Genomic DNA, 24,595 nt, shown 5'->3' on the forward strand with positions numbered 1-24,595 from the left:
CTTCTCCGTTCACCTACAAACAACCGCATTCTGGGTAAACCCTGTTCCGCCCTCCACCGAATCAGACAAACACGGGAACTACAGCATACAGACTGGAGTCAAAGATTCAACAACTTTTCTAGAAACGTGAGTCAGCAACCAGATCCTCTTCTCCAAGTTCACGAATCAAATTTCCCACTGAGCCTGAACTAATCGCTGTGTCTTCCCCTCACTTTTCAGTTCCGGTTGAGCAGTGTTCAGAGCAACACTTCTCTCTGCTCTTCAATAAAACCTGTTCAACCTTTTCTCCTGGTCTCCCTTTTTGGTCTTCAGCATTTTACTTTAGTAAAATTGTGACACCTACATCATGATGAAAATGTGAATTACATCATAAAAGGTTTTTCACCCCTTTCGGATGTGATCAAGCATTAAATGGCCTTTATTAGTGGTTATTAGTCCCATAGAATGGCTTCAGACTGCAGCTCCTCTACCTTCTGGTAGGTTTCTTATAGCTGATAAAATGCAGCTTATAGGTGATAACAGCTGCTATAACTCTATAACCGTCATTTTAATTTACAGTTTACCTACTTTTAGTTTTTAACCTTTACTTTTAACAAATTCCACATTTTTAACTCCATACAGACTTCATTCTGTCTTTTAAAAAAAACTACATACATACTTTTTTTTTTGCAATACATAAAGAACCACATAAATACATTAATAAATTGCAAGTGCAAAAATTAAATTGGTTCAGGTTTAGGATTCATTCGTTGATAACAAGCTACTGCCCCTATTAATAGGTAGAATTTGCAATCTGGAGCCATTCTATGGGACAGAAAACCACTAATAACGGCCATTTAATGGGAAGATAACATCCCAACCGGATAGGTTTTTATACTATTGTGGATTTTAAAAAGGAAGGAAGTTATCAAAAATCATGACCCTAAAACAAACATCTGAAATATCCAATAAATCTTGATGCTTTTTCTCCAAAAACAAGTTGCAGCATGTCTGCTGTGCAACACGACATTAATATAGAATCTCCTGTGTGCTGGAGAAAACATGCACGGAGCTCTTGGCTGAAAGGGAGATACGCTGCTCTGGGATCTTCATCTTTAGAGCAGGACTTCTACTTAAGAGTGAACAGCTTTAGTAGACATTCACTGAAAGACTTGGCAGCTTCCTAGAAAAGCAGAAACATGCTATTAGGAGACGTTTTTATGTCTAAACCTCACTGAGAGACAGTGTGTCAGTCTGGACTGTCAGCCTGACAGATGAGAGTCGGTATCTGTATGTTTGCATGTGTTTGTTGGTTAGAGGGAGGGCGAATATGAGCACATATCCATGCTGACAGCTACCTGGCTGAAAGCTCATTCAGGTGTTCAGAAAAGAAAGCGTGAGGAATAAAAAGAGCTTCAAGAATACCATTCTGCTAAAAGTGCAAGTCTTGTCAGCTGAGCGATGGGACTAATTATTTCCTCATCTGTTTGGCAACTCAATCTGGTTCAAAGCATAGAAATGAATGTGATTAACTGCTTGGGAATCGAGCATGACTGCCTGCATGTGTGTGCAGACGTACCTCGGGTTGGTGCAGGATCGTTCCCTGTACATAACCCCTCCTCCGCATGTTCTGGAGCAGTCAGACCACTGGGACCAGGCCGACCACTGGCCGTGGACGGCCCTCGGTCCATGCTCCCCGTATTTCACACACTGACCCCTTCGACACCACTGGAGCAAAAGAGAGAACAAAGAAATAGAAAAAAAAAAACGACAGAAATAACTTAGTGAAAGTGCTCGGGTGTCTCGTCTGAATTTCAGGAATTGGACGACTGCCCAGAACCACACCTGGTCACCCGGGCCTTACAGCTACTGCCAAAACATGCAAAACACACATCCATTGTGCATGACTCCCCAGCTGATCGAAGCCAAGACCTGCTCTCACACTTCGCCACCTTTCTACCTGTCAAAATATCAGCTTTCCACACATGAAATAGGGTCTAGCTTGGCGATAACAATAACCTGAATGCTTTTACATGTGCAGCTGTGAAAAGGTTTTTCACATTCCCAAAGCTTTTTACACACTTTCTCACATTAAAGCAGCAAACCTCAGTGTTTCTGTCTGCTTTCAACAACCTCCGCTGGACAAAAAGTCACAGATACTCTACTTGCAAGGTGGAAGAGATGCTGAGCAAAGCGACCCCATAGCCTGATGCTGCCTCTTCCTTGTTTCTTACAGGAAACAAGGTGGAAGCACCCGAACACTTATGTTGCATGTTTATCCATAATGAGATGCACAGAGCACCTAAATCGTCTCTAAACTCCTCTTCATTCCGGAGCTGAACACGTTTTAGATGCTTTTCATTAAAATCGCTGATGTCTTCATAGAACAGACACACAAATAACTGAGTGTTCATTCATTGGGCAACACACTGAAATTATTTATTTTAAGGTTGTAGGGGAATTAAGAAACACATTTCTGTTCAATTTTACTTTTCATCTTGTCACTTTACCACGACGGAGTGTTAGGACCAGGCTAGAGATAATTTTTTTTTCTGTTTCGAGAATAAAGTTGTAAACTTGTGAGAATAAAGTCGCAAACAGAATAGTCATTAAATAACTAGAATAAAGTCGTAACATTACGAGAAAAAAGTTGCAACGAAAATGGTCATAAAATTACGAGAATAAAATTATGACAATAAAGTCATAACATTATGTCCTAAAATTATGAGAAACAAGTTGTATTTTGCTGATGAAGATTCTCAGTCATCCAGGTCAGGGGTCACCAACGCGGTGTCTGCGGGCACCAAGGGGCCCTCAAGGACCACATGGGGGGCCCTCTTCGTCTTTTGAAAACAGAACAACTCACTAAGCGGGTTAATTTAAAAAAAAATTTTATTCTGTTGCTCTTCCTTTTAAACATTTATGCATTATTTCATCATGTTAACTATTTCATCATATTTCAGTGGTTTAAAAATGACAACATAAAAAAAAAAATTAGAAATGAATAAAAGAATAAAATTAAAATAAAAATGAGTTTTTATGGATGAGATTTACTGTAGGTGAACACTGATCCCTCCAGTTCATAGGTCAGTATTGGTAGCCCTTCCTATGACTCGGTAGCCATGAAGTAGCCCTCAGCCGTAAAAAGGTTGGTGACCGCTGATCGAGGTCATAGTCATTCCGTAAAAGTTCAAAAAATATCCGCAGTGATGGAGTCTTAAGACTCAAACTCAATGCGGATCCAGACATTTTAATTGAGAAAAGCTTCCTGGAGAGGAAGCGAAACGTCTTCAAATCTTGGAAACCAAATCCAGTGGATATTTTTTGAACTTTTACGGAAAGTTGTATCTTATGACAACTCCTACAAGAAGCACTTTCTTCCCTAAAATGAGGAATGTGGAGCATCATGTGAAGTTATACTTTGGCATCGCTTTGACAAATAAGAAAATCTTTTAGCAAACCAGCATCAAAGTGGACTCAGGTTGCTGATTGGTTGAGCTGGTTGGCCGCCATAAACTGGGCGGAGCTCCAAGCTTTCTTTCTGAAATGGGTTGTGGTATGATGACTTCAATCTGGTAATATTGAAATTTTTTTCTCGTAATATTACGATTTTATTCTCACAATATTGAAACATTATTCTTATAATGTTACGACTTTATTCTCAAAATAAAATTTAAAAAATCCCTAGCCTGGCCCTAAATCTCCGTCGTACTTTACTCACTGGCTAAACTGGGTTTTATAAAAGGCAGACATGGATCTGTATTTAAATGTTTTGCTATTTCAGCATTATTTCAGATCTATTATATCAACTTACTATCTTTATTCAAATCTTGAGAGTTCTAAAAAAAATCAGAAATTAACATTAAGGTGCAAAAAAAAAACTAATAAAAAACTGAAACCTGAGGCCAAAAAAATGGGTCTGCTATTTATCAGAAATAATAATTTAATTGGATAAAATTAAACTTTGGACTTGGATCTAAACTTTAGACCGAAGAGCAAAAAAGGGCAAAAAAACGAAGAAAAAAAACAACTTTTATGTGACTGCTTCTAGTATTCTCAATCCGGAGCTAACGTCCATTCCAATAGGATTTAGATTAGGAAAATATGCAGGAATCCCCAAAAGAAGAGTATTATTATTCTTGAAAAAAAAAGTGATATTTGAAGATCAGTTATTCCATTGAAGGAAAAAGTTCCCAGATCATGACAGAGCTTCCTCTGATGTTCCACATTTTATAATTGTCGGGGTGGAGTCCGATTTTTCTGAACACCATTGGAAACATTTTGGTGTTATTCTGTTTAACGTTTCTTATTATTCAAACCTTTAAGGTCTTTCAAAACATTTCAAATAACTGTCTTACTGCATCCGACCCCGGCAGCGATGGCGCGGAGCAAGACAACTTTTTTTTTTTCAGCTCAATAACCCTGCTTTGTTGAAAAACAGAAAGCCTTTTTGCCTTTGCCATCGGGGGGTTCTAGAAAGTTTGAATGTCTGACAGAAAAAAAAAAATGAAAACAAAAAAACATGACTGATCTTTCAGGGCTAAGGCAGCCTTTGTGAGTTAAAAGCAGTTTTATTAACAGCCTGTCTTTTCTCTCTCAGCAGTTTGAAAGCTGGTTATAATCAAACACCACAAAATGAAGACATTTCCAACTTCTATCACTGATTTCTAAATGTGTCTGGGTGAAAGCTGAGTTTTTTTTTTATTATCATTGTTAGAAATATTTTATTTATACTCCGTTTGTGTTTCATGGGTTGTGTTCTAATGAACTATTATGATGTATAATGTGTGATTCATCTTTTATTAACTCTTGCTTAAGATTGTTCCAGATAAAGGTCATGCAACGGACGGGTTGTGAAGGAGGCCTGAACAGCCTCTATCACATGTTTCTTCTAAACATGTGTTCTTGGAACAACTCAATTGTAAAACAACCACATGCTTTGTTTGAACATATGTGCTGAGGTTTAAAGTAAGATCCTTTTGTTTCCCTTTCCCTTTAGTTAAACCTCAGCTGGTGTAATTAGGGACATCCCCTTTTCTTCAATAAATAACGAGGAGAAAGCTGAAGACTGCAGACTGGGTTGGAGATTGTAAACTCCGCAGTCTCCTTCCTATTCTCCTCGCGAGTAACTAAATTAATTGTCTCTGTGCCTTCTTTCTTTCCCTGTATGTATGTATGATGTTTTAGGTGCTTAGACCTGACAATCATTCACAGAAATAAGGGGACTTTTCTCACCATGTCTGGACCACAGGTGGTGCCCTCTGCAGCGGGCATGAACTTGGTCTCACATTGATGTCCCACTCGGTGACACCACAGAGACTTGCAGATGTCCTGTCAAACAGGAAACAGACATAAATCAAATGCTTCTTCTAAAGTAAGAGTTGGAGCTGTCCGGAAATGTGCACTTTAATTTCCCTTTATTCTCATTATTTCCCTGAAAGAAGAAGGAACCCATCAAACCAGTCCCAAGCTCCCATCGCCCACAATAAGCAAAGACCTTGATGTCAGACCAAATCAATGTAGCTTTCTAATGAAAAGGGACCATAATTGCATGTGTCGTCTGACCCAACAAACAAAGACAATGTAAGCAAGTGAGCACAGTGGAAGAGCCGGGGTCGAAAGACAGGCCACAGATGCTGGCAGCTCGCCTGACTGCAAGACAGGAACAGTCTGGAGAGGAGAGAAGGACCAAAATAGACAGATTGTTTGATTCTTTGTCCTCCTGCAGTCCGGCTTTACTGACATCAAGCGGCTGGGTGACAGCGAAGCCAACGTGCTGAAAGCACTGAAGGACAGGAAAAGGGGTGCCCCAAATCCACTGTTAATAGGCATGGAGGGTGTTCTGCCACCCACCATCTATTACACACGTCTAAAGCAGGCAGAAGGAGGCGACGACCTGCGCTAAGACGTGAACAACTAACCTGCTGCATGTAAGTTAATCCCTGGATGTACAGTTTTGTGAAGAACATTTCCTGGCAACCCAGCAAGAGGAATGCAGGAAGTATTTTAAATTTACATGTGAATGAGCATCTTTGAGATGCACCTATATAGCAAAGGCTTATTTCAACCCAACAACGATTGTTTGAGAGCGGGCACCGTCTGAAATAATGCACTTTAACAGGGTCTCAAAGGATCACAGGTTCCTCTCTCTCATTAAAGCAGAAGCTGTTGGACCTCAGTGTCGAACAACGAGACACATGAATAGAAAAATCACAACACCGGGTCCCCATGAAAACAGAACTAATCCAGCTCTATACATTTTCTTTTCTTCCTACAGCTCATAGAGGGCTGCTTTAATCAGCTGTGCTTTAAGCTTGAAGTTGGCATCAGGGTTTTGATTTCAGTGGAGAATTATGTTTGTGGCTCCCAGAGGTACTCACATACATTTCTGTATTTTTACGGCGATGTGTGGCTAAAAAGGTGATGGATGTAATAACAAGACCTTATATGATCAAAAGATGCAGAGATCTGGATACTGTAGCTCTGAGCTGTAGAATCAAGCGTCCATACTGCTGAAACAATAACAAGTACAATAAGGAATATGATGGAATAAAGGAGTGAATGTCTAGCCTCATGAAACCATCCTGATCGCGAGCTTTCAAGGTTTCACTCGCAGATCAGTCTGGAGACTCTCCATTAAAGAAAATTTGGAGCCGTTCGCCAAACGAACGTCCAATCAGCGATTTACTCCGCATATCCATCTGGAAACCTAACGTTGAAGTAATTTTGGGAAGGGGCGAAAATACTGGTTAGCTGATTGGCCTATGTTGGTGATAGACGGGCCAAATAAACCAATCAGATCAACGAAACATATGGCGTACTAACAGAGCGATGACGAAAACACAACCACAAGCCAGGCTACTCTTGCCGAAACCATTCGGGAGAAGAGCAAAAACATCTTTTCCTCTGAGAAAAGCCTCCAGAGCAGTGTTTTGCTCTTCTTTCAGTGAAGAAATACTCTGTTAATTCTGATAGAATTTGCTTGATAGCCACGCTAACGCTAGTTTCATCAGCTGAAGCCGCCATGTTCTTTAGACTGAACTGTTGCGCTTCTCGTTGCGTCACACCTCAACCCGCCTCAAAGCCAACGCTGATTGGACGTTCGTTTGGTGAACGGCTCCAAATTTTCTTTAACGGAGAGTCTCCAGACTGATCTGCGAGTGAAACCTTGAAAGCTCGCGAGATCAGGATGGTCTCACGAGGCTAAATCTAGTCTACAAGGCCAGGCAAATAAAGCACTATTGGCAGCAGGTAGAATCATCCTAACTAACGCAGATCGTTAACTCAGGTGTGAAGGATACCGATCAGTTGGATCAGTTGGACGCTCCACAAATCTGTTCTTTATGAATAATACAAAAGGAAAATCCAAAGCAAGTTTAGTTCAGCAAAAGCTACTATGTGGGGAACACAGCAAAACACATGGAGGAAGTGCTGGGGGTCAAATGATGAATGGAGGAAAACAGTGAACACAGCATCCCGTAGTGAAACACATGTGGCAGCATCCAGCTGTGGAGCCTCTTTTCTTACACAGCATGGATGCTGGGGAGCGGCTTGTTCAGTCCGCGCTGGAGGTTCTTCTTTCAGCATTAACATTCTTTATATTAGTGTTTTAGCTGAACAATAATGCACTATTTAGCATTAGGCTAATACATAAAATGTCAGAGAAGTGTGTCAAGTTTTTAGCTGTAACAACAAAAATGAAAAAATATAATGGCTATCAATCCTCGTCAATAAGTGCTAGTTTGCATTGCTACATAGCAGAGACTTGACAAGGAGAGTTTGACAAAAATAAGTGTGCACTAGAAATCAACGACTGATTAATTTCCTTCTCCTTGGTGTAAAAAACACAAAACAAAATAAAGCAAAAACAGTCAAATAGAGACGCTTCAAGCCTACCTTGACGAAATCGAGGCCGCAAAGTTTGGCCTTTGATCCAAACTGCCATTTGCACTGCGTGTCTGCGTCATACAGCTGCCCAGGAAGCTGCTCAGGATACTTATACTGACCGATCTGCTTCGGTTCGTCTCCGAGGCAGGATGCCTGGGCCGTTCTGGGGAGAGCAACGTATCGGCAACATGAGGATTATGTAGTAATAACCGTGAGGCTAAGTTAGCATCTGTAGCTGTTGGGCCTACCCAAGGAAGCGGCTGAGGTACTGCCGACTGCAGGTGGACCAGGAGAAGACTCCGTTATTACCAGCCAATGTTGGAGACATGATGTTGCCCTCTGTCTTACGGCAAGGGTTTCCTTCGCCATCATGGATCATCCCAAAACTGAAAAATAGACATAAATATATATTCACTTTACAAAAAAAAATGATTATTAGTGTTTGTTGCTGATAATGAGTGTAAAGGATTTATTTCCAACCATTGATAATATGAACTTGAACAAAAACAAGTTTGGAAAAGGAGAAAAATGAACTGACTTTCCTTTTCTGCATACGTTTTGTATCTCTGATATGAAATAGTGAGGAAGAATCTTTATCCATGTGTTTGTACACCTTTAAGGCATTTTCCTGCATTGATTCTGCCCTAACGTAAATTAGCTTTTGCAAAAAAGACTGATAATGATCCATCCAATGGGGCGTTATCATCCAATGGATGGTCTTTTTTGCATGTACTCCTAAATTGAAGGAAGTCAGACCCTAATATGTGGTCCTGGAGTTTGGTGGCCCCTCCCAGTTGCCGTTTGTGAGTCTTATCAGTCTTTCCAGGCAACATTTTGCTTTTTAAGGAGTATTTAAATCAGCCTCCTACAAACACAGTACAAAAATGCTTAAAGCCATAGGGAAACGGCTGTTCCAACCGTTGCATTTTCGAATTCTCCCGAGTGGTGCACGACTTTACACGAGTTAATAAAGTGAATGTGATTGGTCGATTATCAAGGGGACGGGTCTGTTGTGGCGGAAGGCTCGCAAGCAAGTTTGATTCTAGCCGGATTGTCGCAAGAATCTTGGTAACCAGTTAGCAACTTAGTGCCCAATGGGAAATTCCATTGGGACCAAGCAGCACTAGATTGGTGACTTAGAAACGACACTGTCAAGGAACGCTATGGACAGCGGAAACATGCAAGAGGAGGAGAGTTTAGTGTCGGAGGTCGTGGATGAGTCTCCTCCGTCATCCATTTTTTATTTAGAGGAGGAAAGCGGGGACGAAGATGTTGTGGAAGAGGACGCCAGGGCGGCAGAAGCTTGGTTTGGTGTAGAAGGCTTCCAGCCGTACATGTTTGAGCCCTTGCCTCCCAACGCTGCCAGTTCTGTTAGCTCTACGCCTGCCGAAGACACAGACGTCCATCCCCGTGAACTCTGGGACGCAACTCAATGGGAAATGATTTCAACCGTTGCGTATATTAGTTGGAACATATGAATCAGATGCTATGACGGAAAACATTTGATTGACAGATGACCGTTGATATATGATTGGCCGAACTTAGATGTTCAGGCTGACGTATAACTAACTGGCCTGCAGAAGATAACGAAAAAAGAAAAAAAGAAAAACAGATTTTAAGACAAGATTTTTTTTTAAATAGAAATTTTCTAAATTTTGGGACAATATCATCTGATAAAGAATACATTTACATACATATTTAAGCCAGAATGATTTGACATTTAAATATGACTTCCCAATGTCAATAACAATGTGTTAAGATGTTGAGTTTCTCATGGCATTTTTTAACCATACTTGTGTCCAGACTCGTGAGCGATGGTGAAAGCCAGGCCCAGCCCTGTATCCTCATTGATGGTACAGCTCCTGTACTTACTGCACATGCCACTGATAGGGGCAAAACCTGTCAAGAAAAGGGAAAGAAAGATCAGAAATCAGCTGCTGGTTGCATGAGGTTCATGAACAACAAGCTTTTCACTAAATCAAATCTTGTGCACCTCTCACGTTTCTCTTCACTGTTTACGTCACATTCTTTTTTGACAGGTTTGGCGTGCAGAAACTATTTGCGAAACATGTACAATATTCCTGCTTATGCCTATAGGAAGGGGAATTTTACTCAAAGAGTCCAGGTGCAGCCTCTCAGGCCCCTGGCTCTTTATTTAAGGATTGCTCTCAGACTTTGACTGTAGATCAGTAAAGAGCTATGGCTGCGCTTTGGATCGGACATCAGCCCGTCTACTTTTTGCTCTTGCTGTAACCTGTTCCAGGACGGGAACGATCTGAGCAGGACTCAGACTGACAGGTCTAGGAAAAAAAAGATCACAATTCCTTGGTGTGGATTTAACTTTCAGTAATCGAGCTCAACTATTTGGTCTTTCTTTGTCCCTGCTTTTGTTTCCATCCATCACTTTTTCTAGAAACAGCTTCTTTTAAAATTAAAACTCTTGCTCAAATATGAAGCAATACACTGCAAAAAATGTAAATGTCAATAAGTGATTTTTTTTCTTAAAATAACTGTTTTTTTATTGAGCAGGTGAGACACTTTGCCACATTTAGAATAAGAAATAAATATTAAATTGCCTTATTTTAAGTGCATATTATCAAATTATGTTATTTTAAGAAGAAAAAAAATCATTCCATTGGCAAATAATCTTATTTACCTGCTCGAATCAAGGCCAAAAACAATTTGAGAAATATTTACTTATTTCTAGATGGGTTTTGCAGAGTAATCTTCCCTGCACCGCAGAAATGATCTAGAAATAAGTACAATGTAGGCTTGTCCCGATCCGATACGTGGATCGGATCGGGACGCCGATATTGGCAAAAAAATGCGTATCGGCAAAGCATGGAAAATGCCGATCCAGACTGCCGATCCAGTTTTTTTTTTTAAAATCCGGTCCGTATTTTCCAGTTTCGCCGATTAAAACGATCCATTCCACTATTTTGCGCCAGTGTTCCCCTGTTTTGCATTTTTATAAAAACTTACAGTAATACTTGCACCTTTAACTGTTTACGGTTTTACTGTTCACTGTGCAATTTCAGATTGCTATTCGTAATTTTGTCCAGTTTGTGTTTATCTCTTAACAGGTAAGTTTGTTGTTACCAAGCATTGTGTTTTATTCAATCTCACCTAATTTAGCTGGCTAGATGTTATCAAGAGTACTAAAACCCTTTTCAACATGAGTCTTACAATTAAGGCTAAATACTTTAACTTAAACTTAAATACATGCTCGGATAGGCTGGTATCGGCCAGTATCGGTATCGGATCGGAAGTCCAAAAACAATATCGGTATCGGATCGGAGGTGCAAAAACCTGGATCGGGACATCTCTAGTACAATGTACTCTTAAATTTCAGTAGGTAAATAAAATCTAATGCAAAAGGAATGGGAACTTCCATTGGAAGTGTCTCACTTTTATTTTTATTTATTTATTTATTTATTTATTTATTTATATATTTTATTTTCACAACAAAAGCATAAAAACAGAAAAATGTGTCACTAAAAAAGAAAAAGTGATGGACAACTGCCGAAAAACCCTCAAGGGGCTTAATGAGCGGCAGTCGCCATAAAAACAAAAATATTTCACCATTTCTTACATCTATAATATGGAGGACCAACTCTGCCATATTTAAAAATAAATACAGAAATAAATAAATGCCCAAATAAATATATAAGCATGCTATTAATTACCAACAAAAATAAATGTAAGTAGAAATAAAATTATACAGTTATAAATGTATATAATTTTTTTAATTTGTGTCTTTATTTATTTGCTTTTGAAATATTTATTTAATTTTATTTATTTTTTTGTCCTTTATATATTTTTTTTTACATTTCTGCATGCCCTTTTATTGAGCATTTATTTATTTCTGTATTTATTTTTAAATATGGCAGAGTTGGTCCTCCATAATCTATATGATATTGTGTAAAAAAATAAATAAATAAAAAACTAAAAAAAACAACACCGTTTCTTTGTATACAACAATTTAAAATATCATTTGGACCAAAAATCCATATGGAAAGTTCAGACAACTTAGTAGCAGCAATTTTACTCTCCATTTAAATTGTTCTTTAGAAAGATCTGTCAGTGATGTGGGAAGACTGTTCCATATCCTTGATCCTCTGTATAATACACTAAACTGTGTTTGAGTTGAATGAGAGTAAGGAGGCCTGATAAGACAACTGCTACAAGTTGGATACTGGTGAAATTCATTATCAAAAGTAAAAATATTACAAAAGTGCTGGGGAAGTAACTTTTTTATAGAGCTATAAATGAATAAAGCTTTTTGAAGTTGATTCACTTGATAAACACTAAGAATACTTGCCTGAGCAAACAGTGGTTGGGAGGGGCGTCTACGATTTACACAAAATATTAGTCTTAAAGCACTTACCTCCTGAATCTAAGAAAAATTCACATATTTTAAGAAAATAAATGATTTCTGTAACTGTACTGTACACTCACCGGCCACTTTATTAGGTACACCTGTCCAACTGCTCGTTAACACTTAATTTCTAAGCAGCCAATCACATGGCGGCAACTCAGTGCATTTAGGAATGTAGACATGGTCAAGACAATCTCCTGCAGTTCAAACCGAGCATCAGTATGGGGAAGAAAGGTGATTTGAGTGACTTTGAACGTGGCATGATTGTTGGTGCCAGAAGGGCTGGTCTGAGTATTTCAGAAACTGCTGATCTACTGGGATTTTCACGCACAACCATCTCTAGGGTTTACAGAGAATGGTCCGAAAAAGAAAAAAACATCCAGTGAGCGGCAGTTCTGTTTGCGGAAATGCCTTGTTGATGCCAGAGGTCAGAGGAGAATGGCCAGACTGGTTCGAGCTGATAGAAGGGCAACAGTGACTCAAATAACCACCCGTTACAACCAAGGTGGGCAGAAGAGCATCTCTGAACGCACAGTACGTCAAACTTTGAGGCAGATGGGCTACAGCAGCAGAAGACCACACCGGGTGCCACTCCTTTCAGCTAAGAACAGGAAACTGAGGCTACAATTTGCACAAGCTCATCGAAATTGGACAATAGAAGATTGGAAAAACGTTGCCTGGTCTGATGAGTCTCGATTTCTGCTGCGACATTCGGATGGTAGGGTCAGAATTTGGCGTCTACAACATGAAAGCATGGATCCATCCTGCCTTGTATCAACGGTTCAGGCTGGTGGTGGTGGTGTCATGGTGTGGGGAATATTTTCTTGGCACTCTTTGGGCCCCTTGGTACCAATTGAGCATCGTTGCAACGCCACAGCCTACCTGAGTATTGTTGCTGACCATGTCCATCCCTTTATGACCACAATGTACCCAACTTCTGATGGCTACTTTCAGCAGGATAATGCGCCATGTCATAAAGCTGGAATTATCTCAGACTGGTTTCTTGATCATGACAATGAGTTCACTGTACTCAAATGGCCTCCACAGTCACCAGATCTCAATCCAATAGAGCATCTTTGGGATGTGGTGGAACGGGAGATTCGCATCATGGATGTGCAGCCGACAAATCTGCGGCAACTGTGTGATGCCATCATGTCAATATGGACCAAACTCCCTGAGGAATGCTTCCAGCACCTTGTTGAATCTATGCCACGAAGAATTGAGGCAGTTCTGAAGGCAAAAGGGGGTCCAACCCGTTACTAGCATGGCGTACCTAATAAAGTGGCCGGTGAGTGTATATTTAAAACATTAAGTGCCAGGCACAGGGAGTATGTAAGATTGAACGTCTCGGTGAACGGCACAGGAAGTGCTTTTAATCTGATAAGTAGACATGTTGAAGGTATGTGGAAATGACTTTCTTCTGAAATCACATCAAGTCATAGAAAAAACATGCAGCTGTAGAGACATCTGAAAGCTAACATATTATCAAGCTGCGGCTGACATGAACTATAACTGTTAATGGGAGGAGGACAAGGAAACCAACACTGCTGACAAATAATTTAAGCTCATCATTTCACTGTAAAATTTCAGCAAGAAAAGCATAAAATAAAACTGTAAGCTTGATCATATTTATATGCAGCTAACTATAAAACATCGTTAGTAGTTAGTGGAGTACAATATATCCTTAAATAACAATAATAAATATCATCACAAAGGCTTTATTTTTAATTAATTTATTTTTTCATGTCTGTCTGAAAAGACTTGACCAACCACTGAGCTCCAAAAAACCCTAATAGAGACATCCTTATTTTTTGATATGCTATTTATAGGTTAGGCTGAGAAAATCCTACCCAGGGTGTCACAGGGCTCGTTCTTCCAGGAGCAAATGTCAAGTCCGGTGAGAAGAACTGCGTGGTCGTGCCGTTTACCTCCTTTTCCCACCAGACCCGACTGCCACTGGCAGAAACTGTTGAGGGACTGGTCGGCATTGTGATTTATATTCAAGCCCAGCTGGAAAAGAAGAAAGTAAGAATTTTAGGAAAGAGAGAAAAAAAAAGACTGGTGTCAAGTGAAGAGATTTTTGACAACTTAAGTTCACTCACAGGGTCCTGTTCCAGCAGCAGCAGGCTGACCACAACGATGTTGATGTCTGTTCCAATGGTGCCATCTTTGAAAAGACTGGAAACCTACAAATATATTAGAACTTAGTTCATCATTTATATATTTATCTTAAATGTTTACAAAATGAAACACTTGAAAGAAACTCCATGTTTTAGCGTTCCCAGTTTTCTGTTAACCTGTTTCATTCAAAGACATTAAAAAAGGGAACAAGTAGATAGAAGGTACCCCAAACCTAGTTTTGACTCGGATTAACATTAATCATGGGCAGTTGTTCTAATGTTTTTAGACAAATACCACTTTTGTAATAATAAGTTTTCTAAGACATTCTATTTCATTTCTACTTATTCAGTAGAAACCAATGTCCCGTATTTATAGAACCATTATTTAACCTGCACTTGCTGCTATTGCACTTCTGGTTAGACCTAAACTGCATTTCGTTGCCTTGTACCTGTGTAATGACAATAAAGTTGAATTTAATCTAATCATCTAAACATCAGGATAAACAGTCTTAAAACAGTAGAACAAAGTGACTTGGAATTTTGGGGGGAAAATCAATTAATTAGCGCTTCATTCCTTTCTTCCTTTTTAACTCAACCTTGTATTGAGTTGGAAAACTGGAAAAACAACCAGAAATCAACCACAAAGTTGGAATTCCAAGCGGAAAAGTCAAAGGTTTCCCCACAAGATCAACTTCAAATTCCAGTATGACTGCCTTATAGGTAATTACTTGAGATGCACAATATATCATCAATGTATATCGGCAATTGCTGGCCATTTTAAGCATATCTTTAACAGTCCAATAAGTAAAGTAAAGTTTATTTCAGTGTATTTGCTCTTTCAGTGCAAAAAATGAAATGCAAATTGTCATGATCTTGGCGCTGATGACTGGCTTGACTTCCCATTTCATTCACCTGCCTAACTGCACCCAGTTCCTCATTACTGTTTATCATATTAGTGGCTATCAGTCCCATAGAAAGGTCTCAGATTGCGACAGTAGGCTCAGTAGGATAGTGACACTCTGCACCAGACTGTAGAGGAGCTGAGCAGCTCCTTTAGTCAAAGACTTAGACACCCTGTCTGTAAGAAGGAGCGCTACCGCAGGTCATTCATTCCTGCTGCCACCAGACTAATAATGCACTATAACCACAATAACTCCTGTAAAAAGCACTGTGCAGCTATATTATAGTTTTTTATTTATTGACTGTGCAATATCCTGTGCAATATGCTGAATGTGCAATATTTCTCCACCTGTATATAAACCCTCCCGGATTCTGCTGTGTTCTCCGCGTGCGGAATGAACTTTGAATCAGGTCAGTGACTTAGCTCCAAGTCGTATTCAGCTCCACATCCAGTCACTGACCTGTATTCTGTCATCTCTGCAGAGATCCCACTGCCTGTCTTGCCTTGAATTCTGGTTCCAATATTCTGAGATCATTACAGAACATGATAAAGTCGGGTTAGAATCTCCCAGTTCTGACTTCAGAGGTGAATGGAAATAGTATAAATAGCCACCAACCCATCAGCCTGGCTCACACTACATTTGTATGTCACAGTTTTCAGTATTTGAACTGCACTCTGCAATGTAAGTGTCCAACAAAACAAAGATCTAAGCATTTAATAACACAACATACTGGCCTGCAGTTGTTATTGGTTTTGTTTTACTTGCACCACAGTTTTACTTGCACCACAAGTCAGGTTTAGGAAGAACAGGGAAGAATGTGTGCATGGAATGATGATTAAAACAGGTGTAGTGATGAGAGACTGCAATCAGGAAACTAAAGACCCCCTAAATAAAGAGGTGACAAATAAAAATGGACAAAGAGGCTAGCAATGAAAAACATCAAGTGCCACTTGTTTCACTAGTGACTGCATTAAAGAATCAGTGCATCTAAGTTTCTACGTCTTTTAAATGTTTCCTCATAGCTGTAAATATTACATCCAACATCCCTAAATTTGATTTATGGTCCCTGTAGAATTGTTCAAAAGAAGCTCGTAGAAACAATAAAGTGTCCAACAAAAAATTATACTTTTAACATGCCTAAAAATTAGTGCTGAAACAATTAATTAGTCATGATTAATCGATTACTGAAGTTATCTTTAACTAATATAGTAATTTTTTTAATCTTTAACTGGAGTATAGAGACATTAAAACGTGCCTTTAGCTGACAGAGCGACCCACTAAGAGCAGCAATCAGGGGGGGATTTACCATTAGGCAATACTAGGCAGCTGCCTAGGGCCCCAAGTTCCTGGGGGCCCCCATAGAACTCTTTTTAATAATAGTATGATTAATACAACTATTCCTTATTTGTGCACATTAATTACATTTTTTATAAAAATCCTTTCGCTAAAATGCCATCAGAACGCTGATAATATTAACTGTATCTCAGCCCCCCCCCCTTCAGTGTCCACCATATTGGATCAGTCCATTTGCTGCACATGTTCAGAAAGGTCCAATCAGACAGCAGCAAACCATTTGAAAACAAACCATGCAAAGAGCAGTGTTGCCAACTTAGCGCTTTAGTCGCTATACTTAGCCACTTTTCAGACCCCTCTAGCACTTTGATTTCTAAAAAGCTCCTAGCGCCAAATCTAGAGACTTTTTTCTGCTACTGGAGACTTTGGAGACAACATCTAAAAGCAGCGAACTCTGCTCTCCAGAGCAAGTAGATTGGTAACCCCGCCTCCTGCTCTCCTCTATCTTGTCTGCTGTCATGATTCATGCAGCTATTATTTCATCCAAATGAAAAATGGAGAACAGATAAGCAGATCATGGCTTGTCTACAGTGAAAAGAAGGACTGGGTTATTTACTTTGGCCTTTATGGAAACAAAGGAAGGAGCAATCAGCTAAGTGAGCTTAGTGCTTGGAAAAAATCTTTCATTCCTTTAGAGACAGCATGAAAAGTCAGCCGAGTACAAAAGAAACAAGAAAGGGGAAAAGAAGAGAGGAAAAATAATGGATATCTATTCTATTAACATTTCTCTATCTGTAGAATGGGTCTGTTTTATGTGTTGTCTTCTCAGTTCAGAGGGCCCCCTGCCTGTCTTTGCCTAGGGCCCCAGATTTCCTAAATCCGCCCCTGGCAGCAATTATACCAAAATTGTAAAAAAAAAACTTAAATTTTTCATTTAGGGTTTTTAAAAAAAACAGTTTCGTCTGTCAAAACGCTCTATCCAGAACTCAAGTGGAAATTTTTTAGTTTCAGTTGGTTTAATTAAAGCAAAAAGTCTTCTTTAAGGAACTTGTTTCTATCCGATTATTAATCGATTAATCGACAAAATAAACGACAGATTAATCGATTTGAAAAAAATCATTATTATCTGCAGCCCTACTAAAATTAGATCCCTACAGTTTGTGCCTCTTCCAATTAAACAGCAGCTCTCCTCCATTTTTAAACCATCTTGCTCGGCCTTCCTCACCATATTCATGACGGTGAGGACGTAGGTGGTCACGTTCTCCCTGCTATGCTTCTCCAGCATCTTCCTATCTGCCACCACCAAGGTCTCCACGTTCAAACCTCCCACCCTGTTGGAGTTGATGGGTGATCTCCTGGCCCGTCCTGACTCTTCCGCCTCAGGCAGACCAAACTCGTCAGACAATATAAACTGGTCCCCTGATGGAGGCTTAGGAGCATCTAAAGAAACAGAACAGAGGAGAGGTGTGAGAGATGCAGGGAGGGAGGCACACTCAGAGGGTCAAATACCTGACCTCCCTCTACCCTCTTTGCAGGAAAATACTTTAGCATTGGAATGACAGGGAATTTCCTCTCTGTGCTTTTTTTTTCTCACTGCAGAACCAAACGAGCCAGAGGGCCGAGTGGCATGAAAAAATATACATAAAGTACTTAAAATTCTGTATATATATTTTCTACAACTTTGTATTAATTGTTCTGCCGTCCAGAGTGTTCAATGAAAGAGCAAATAAGGACTGGATTTTTTATTTTTTCGCCATTAATCTATTATCTTTTTAAATTAATAGATTATTCTAGACAGAAATACTTTTAGCAAAATGTGCATTTTTCAATAAACATATATTTGAAATATGGGAAAAACTTGATTTTGCATTTTAAATTAATTGCCAGGGGTTGACGTTAAGGATTTTTGGGGCGACAGTGGCGTTGGATGTAGGAGTTTGCCCTGAAATCGAAGGGTTGACGTTTCAAGCCCCGACTCCGACTTTCAGTGTCGTTGTGTTTGTCGTTGTGTACTGATGGTGGTCAGAGGGCACGGTGGCGCCAGTGTACGGCAGCCCCGCTTCTGTCAGTGAGCCCCAGGGCAGCTGTGGCTACAATGTAGCTTGCCACCATCAGTGTGTGCGTGAATGAATGTAGTGTAAAGTGCTTTGGTCAAGTCTCCTGACTTGAATAAAGGCGCTGTATAAGTACATTGCATTTACCATTTACTTGCCCGAAGGGCAAGTGACTTTCACATTTCATTTGCCCAGAAACAATTTTTACTTGCCCAGTTTGATTAATATAGTTCCTAATACTCATTTCTGTATATATATATATCAATAAAACATGTTTGTTTTTTAAATGTTTTTTGTAAATCAGTATTTTTTCGGTTTCCAGGTTCCTGGTGTGTATCTGCATGCGTCAGATAATGAACTCAAGCCTACATTACCGTGTTAACATACTTTTAAATCCTTCCTGCACATTCTTTTTAAACTAAACTTTGCTTTAAACTGTTGAGTGCTTGGAAAAATATAAATTGTAATGTTAAAAATCTAAAAAAAACATGACAGGTTAGAGTTATTCACGCCATCTGGCGGAAAATCCCGCAGCTTTTTCAAATCACGCGAGAATGTGTATAAAACAACAAAAATGGCGCCGGCAACGCTTCTGGGTCGTTTTTATCGAATGTCGGTGATTTTAAAGTAATTTTGAGTGATAAATAAAAAAATTTTGCGATCATAGCACTTGCCCAGCAGGCAAATGCAATGAAAAGTGTACTTTCCCAACAATAAAAACAACTTGTCCCGGGAGATCGGGCGATGGTTAACATCGAGCCCTGATTGCAAATGGTGTAAAAGGAAAAATTATATAATTTTATACACATTAAGTTATACAAATATATGAATGAAGAAGCAATGAAAATTTTCAAGGAAAAATTCTATATATTCTATATTTATGAATGTTTATTTTTGTAGATTTTTAATTGATATTGTAAATAGGCTATCCTTAGAGCAAAAGGGAAATGTTTTAGAGTCTGTGCAACATTAATCTAATGATTCGGTTTTGCTTAGCAAATTAGTTGATGACCATTTCAATCAATTAATACTATTAATATTTTCAGCCAAATAATAGACGCTCCTACATTTAAAAATAAGCTGCTTTGTATTTATTTAATTGGTAGCTTAGCTGAATGTCTTTTTTTATTTTGTATACTTGCAGAAAACGTAGAAGTCAATATTACTCACAGATGCAAAATTATACTTTTTCTAAAGTAGTCCATATTAATCCATGAAGATAAAGTGTCTTTCATTTTACAAAATAAAAGTATGAAGTGTTCACCTCCTTCAGCAGTTTCCTTCAAACGTGACCTAAATGTAAGCCGGACTCTTCTTTTTTAAACAGCATTAAGTGAACAAACAGCATCAGCAAAATGGGAGACATTTATTAAAAATGCTAAACCAAGTTGAAGATTTACTGGAGGAACTGCAGCGATCCACAGCGCTAAAAGGAAATTAGTCATGAATTTCATAATTATATCCTTCCATTGGCTCAAATCATTATGATTAACATTCGGATGAGGCTTTGTTTAAGAGAAATGATTTATGCACATCACTGCATTCACCAGTTACTGGAACAGGGTGGTGGAAGCATGGGGATGGTTTTCTTCAGTAAAAAAAAAAATGTTGTTTAAAGACGCTCTGCCTTCTATTGTACTTAGCTTGAACTATTTTGCAAAGAATGAGCATCGAAATCTTGTCTTTTGGATAATCTAGAGCAAAACGCAGCTGTAGAAAAAAATTGGTTCTACAACGTACAAAGCAAACTTTTTAGATTCATCGTTGCAAGTCTTTCTAAAAGAACAAACAATAAAAAAAAAATTCTATTTCACCATTAAACATGGGTTTGTACAGTTTTATTTAATCAAAACTCAATAAAAAGGCTTAAATATTTGGTTGTCATTTCACTAATTTGTTTTTTTGGGATTCTCTGAAATAAAAAGAACGATTATTTGATTAAATAATTCATTCATTCACTCGTTCATTCGTTTGTTCATTCATTCATATACAGATTTAAGAAAATATCTACTTTTCATTATCTAAAGAGTAATTTTTATAGCAATGCCTGAGAACAATGTAAACAGAAACCTGTCAAACACTGGCCTACACCACGTATCTGCAAACTGTTCAATTCAAAGTGCTTCTATACTCCCTGTCCGGCTACATAACACTCAGAAAGAGCCACATGTTACATGACCTTTAGTAAAAAAGGTGATCATTTTAAACTAATATCAATATTAAATATTCTGGTTTTGTAATATAGAAAAACTTGTACTGGATATTGATATTTGTGGCGAATGATGACGCTGTGCAAATGCAATTCAATATTTTGATGAACCAAAACTGTAAAGCTGCTAAACCCTACAGGTTGCGGAGGCCTGGCAATCCTTGCATTCACGGCAACACAAATCTATTAGATAGCCGACAATGGGAGGAATACAAAGTTCCCTTACATACATTGCTTGCGGCGCCCGCAGAAGTGTTGCCGCTGCAACTTTCCGTGTTGGTAGTCGTGGTGTCTCTGGGGCCGATGCTGATGGTAGAGGTAGGGATTCTGAGATGGAGAGGAACTGGCTGGGTTGCTGAATCGTCCATGAACGATGTGCTCTGCTGAGCGCTTGTAGACCACATGCGGGTGATGACCATCGGGGCTGCTGTAGTTGTGCTGGCTGGCCAGGTGTTGAGGTAGCGGAGCGATCAGATACTCCTCATTGGAAACACGGATCAGACCCGCCTGGAAAACAAACACGGGTTTACCAATTACCGTAGTCTAATTTCAGGATTAATCATTAAATTCTGTTCTGTTGATTCTAAAAATGGAAGTTTCTTAATCTGTTTCTTCGATTGGTTCTTATAAACTATTTATTTTTCACAGATTTTACTACAGGAAACTATGTTATTAAAAACAACATACACTGTGTAATAATAATCCCAAGGCAGAAATCTATTCAGCACTTATTCCCAAGTCTAAGCAGAGTAAAACTGAAGCAGCTGTTTCCAACAATTAATCCAACTCAAGTGAGCCAAACTGATAGTTAGGCCCCTTAACCTTATCCCACCTTTAGGCAGCTGTAAACACACTTGCTTTAAGGAAAAAAGGTGCTGAGATGTGCTTCTAACAAACCCCTTTTGTATTTAAAATTATACGTTTATACGATCATTAATAAAACCTGTTTTTCTTTTTTAAAAGAAAGTTTAACTCTGCCATGATTAACTGAACAGCTTGAGAAATCTGCGAGTGACAAACCTTTGATGCTCAATTCCGATTTTTTTGTGAAATCCAATTTTTTTGCGTTACCGTTCACATTTCCAAATATATGCGACTTGTATGTGATCTTCTGAGTGAACTGCATTCATACAGCTTAAGCGTCCTGCATGCGCAGTAGAGGACGCAATGACATCACAGGCCAGCGTGCTTCGTGTTTACGGCAGTAAACATGTATATAGTGCTGGAGCGCATCTAGCGATCTTGGTTGTTGTTTTTCTTGCATTTGAAAAGATCAGATTCGTATCGGATTTAGGACCACATGTCCAAGTGGCCTGGGTCGGATTGGCAAAATTCGGATCTGTGTTGTTCAGACAACAATGAAAAGATCAGATCCATGTCGCATATAGGCAAAAAAATCGGATTTGGGTCACTTCAGGCTGCAGTGTGAACGTAGCCTAAATCTAAACATCCTTGCTGCTTCCAGAGGAAAGACTTGTCCAGGTGCTGCTGTACAAACGTCATTGATAAGCAATGTTCAAGTTTCAGAAGTTTGTGGCTCTGGAGACTTAGGCTACGTTCACACTGCAGGCCTTAATGCTCAATTCCGATTTTTTTGTGAAATCGGATTTTTTTGCGTGTCCGTTCACACTTCCAAGTATATGCGACTTGTATGTGATCTACTGTGTGAACTGAATGCGTCCAACCGAAGTGTCCCGCATGCGCACTCGAGGACGCGATGACGTCACACGTAGCAAGCGTCCTCAGTGTTTGCGGAAGTAAACATGACTCGCAATACCGCAGCGTATATTGCGTTCTTTAAGTTCTTCTCCAACAGGAGCAGGCACATTACGAACGAAATCTTTTTAAGAAGATCAAAAAGAAAGACCCTCCCCCGGTTCCGGTAAGACCCTTCGAGTTTGGTCTGAATCGAGCTTTCTAAATATGAATTAAGTCAGCAACCTCACTTTCTCTCCATTGACTGCTCTCTGTGTTATCTTCCGCCATGGTTGTTAGTTTTTCCCGCCTCCGCTTAGTAGGACGCAGATTAGTAACGTTTAGTAATATTTGTCAAGTATCAATGACGTGTAGGTCGGATGAATGCGACCTGGCCGTACAGACACAGGTCGCATTTGAAAAGATCAGATACGTATCGGATTCAGGACCACATATCCAAGTGGCCTGGGTCGCATTTGAAAAAATCCGATCTGTGTCGTTCAGACTGTCATAAAAAGATCAGATACAGGTCACATATGGGCAAAAAAATCGGAATTGGGTCACTTCAGGCTGCGGTGTGAACGTAGCCTAAAAGAGTCTGATGACATCGTGTCAAGAGGGAACGACATCAGCAATAAACTCAAATAATTGGTTGCTATTGGCCCTCAATTTAAAAAAAAGTTCAAAAGGCCACTTCGAAATTATTTCTTATTCTGTCTTTCTGCAGATGGACATCCTATGAAATTCAGCTCAAAATCATTCTTTCACATTTTAAGATAAATCTGAAGAATTTAAAGGTACACTATGCAACCGGTGTTGATTTTCCAGCGAGGCTCCCCCCAGAGGGCGAAAGTAAAAGTGCACTGTCGTAAATATGCTCAGCTGTTCTCCTGGTTTCTCCGTCAAGCAAGGCGTGGTTGTTTTGAGCTTAGCAGACAGGCGAACGCAACCAATCGCCATGTCTACTGCGGTAAGTGACTATTTTGTTCCAATTTTCGAGTTTAAAAATTCTCGCTGGTTCCGCCATGATAACTGCACAAATATCGCCACTGCGCTAGCAACGAGCATGCCTTTCACTGGGGGCGTATAGCAGTTCTTGCCATAAAGCAAGACCGACTCTCGCGATGCACAAGACTTCTGAGCCTGTGGGTGCGGGCCGAGGGCTCCTGCAATTGCAAGTACAGTATTTCCCCTACAGACCACCAGGGCGGCCGAGAAAACCTTTGTTCGACTTGAAATGACTAATTTAATCATCCAAAACGTTATGGAACACATTAATTAACTGAAAAATGTTAAATAGTATGCCTTTAAGAGTTGCCTCTTAGATACCTTGGATGTAGCATTTGTGTGTCCTTCCAGCCGCCGCTTATTCAGAGGTGACCACAGCAAGCTGGAAGAACTTGCACAAACCTACTTCAGATATTCTTCATAACTTATTGAAACCCTTGAACCAAATATCAAATATAAAAGATTACCCAACTACATTTAAGAGGAAATACTACCTATACTTAAGGATTTTTTCATGAAATGAGCTAATCTAATACAGCACCTCTTGTTTAGAAGGTTAGCAAACCTGTGAATATCTTTAGACACCAACAGTAGCAGCCATTCAAAATGGCCCTTCCCAGTCAAACGGCAGCCGAATGGCAGCCAACTTCCAGCCACTGCAGTGACCCCGTTTCATATTTTTTTACTCTGACTCCACCCTTTCACTAAATTACAGGGTCTGACTAGGAGATGACGCTTCTCTTTAGATCTTAATGTCAACAAATCATGACACAACGAATATTTTAGTACAAAGTTTGATCTTTAAAAAAGGAACCTTGGGGGATCAGCCAAGGGTCCATCAAGGAAAGTGGGAAAATTTCGTTTGACTATGCAACTTGACTTTGTTTGCCTTGCACAAAGTTCGATGATCAGATTGAAATGTGTTGGAATTAAAAAATAATCTGACTGTAACATTGAATCTGCCTACAGGAGGGAAGTGGACCGGCTGGTGTCCTGGTGCAGCAGCAACAACCTGGAAATGAACGCCCGAAAGACAGTGGAGATGATCGTGGACTTCAGAAAGGTCACAG

General features: G+C 39.5%; 1 protein-coding gene across 2 annotated transcripts in view; it reads right to left on the reverse strand.

Annotated features, from left to right (window-relative positions):
• The window catches only part of adamts18 (ADAM metallopeptidase with thrombospondin type 1 motif, 18), a 127,884-nt gene that overhangs the window by 68,754 nt on the left and 34,535 nt on the right, over positions 1-24,595 (reverse strand). Inside the window, exons 4-12 of one of the 2 annotated variants that reach the window (XM_038267332.1) lie at positions 21,053-21,329; positions 17,785-17,999; positions 14,347-14,430; positions 14,095-14,254; positions 9,660-9,765; positions 8,115-8,252; positions 7,876-8,029; positions 5,215-5,310; positions 1,559-1,707 (exon numbers count right to left, since the gene is read on the reverse strand). In XM_038267332.1, the coding sequence (XP_038123260.1) occupies positions 1,559-1,707; positions 5,215-5,310; positions 7,876-8,029; positions 8,115-8,252; positions 9,660-9,765; positions 14,095-14,254; positions 14,347-14,430; positions 17,785-17,999; positions 21,053-21,329 (1,379 nt within the window). Of the gene's footprint in view, positions 1-1,558; positions 1,708-5,214; positions 5,311-7,875; positions 8,030-8,114; positions 8,253-9,659; positions 9,766-14,094; positions 14,255-14,346; positions 14,431-17,784; positions 18,000-21,048; positions 21,330-24,595 lie in introns of both variants that reach the window. The other variant, XM_038267333.1, reaches the window with a different exon arrangement.

The sequence above is a fragment of the Cyprinodon tularosa genome, unplaced genomic scaffold (genome assembly GCF_016077235.1).
Source record: "Cyprinodon tularosa strain WSP-4 unplaced genomic scaffold, ASM1607723v1 ctg67, whole genome shotgun sequence".
Lineage (NCBI taxonomy): Eukaryota > Metazoa > Chordata > Actinopteri > Cyprinodontiformes > Cyprinodontidae > Cyprinodon > Cyprinodon tularosa.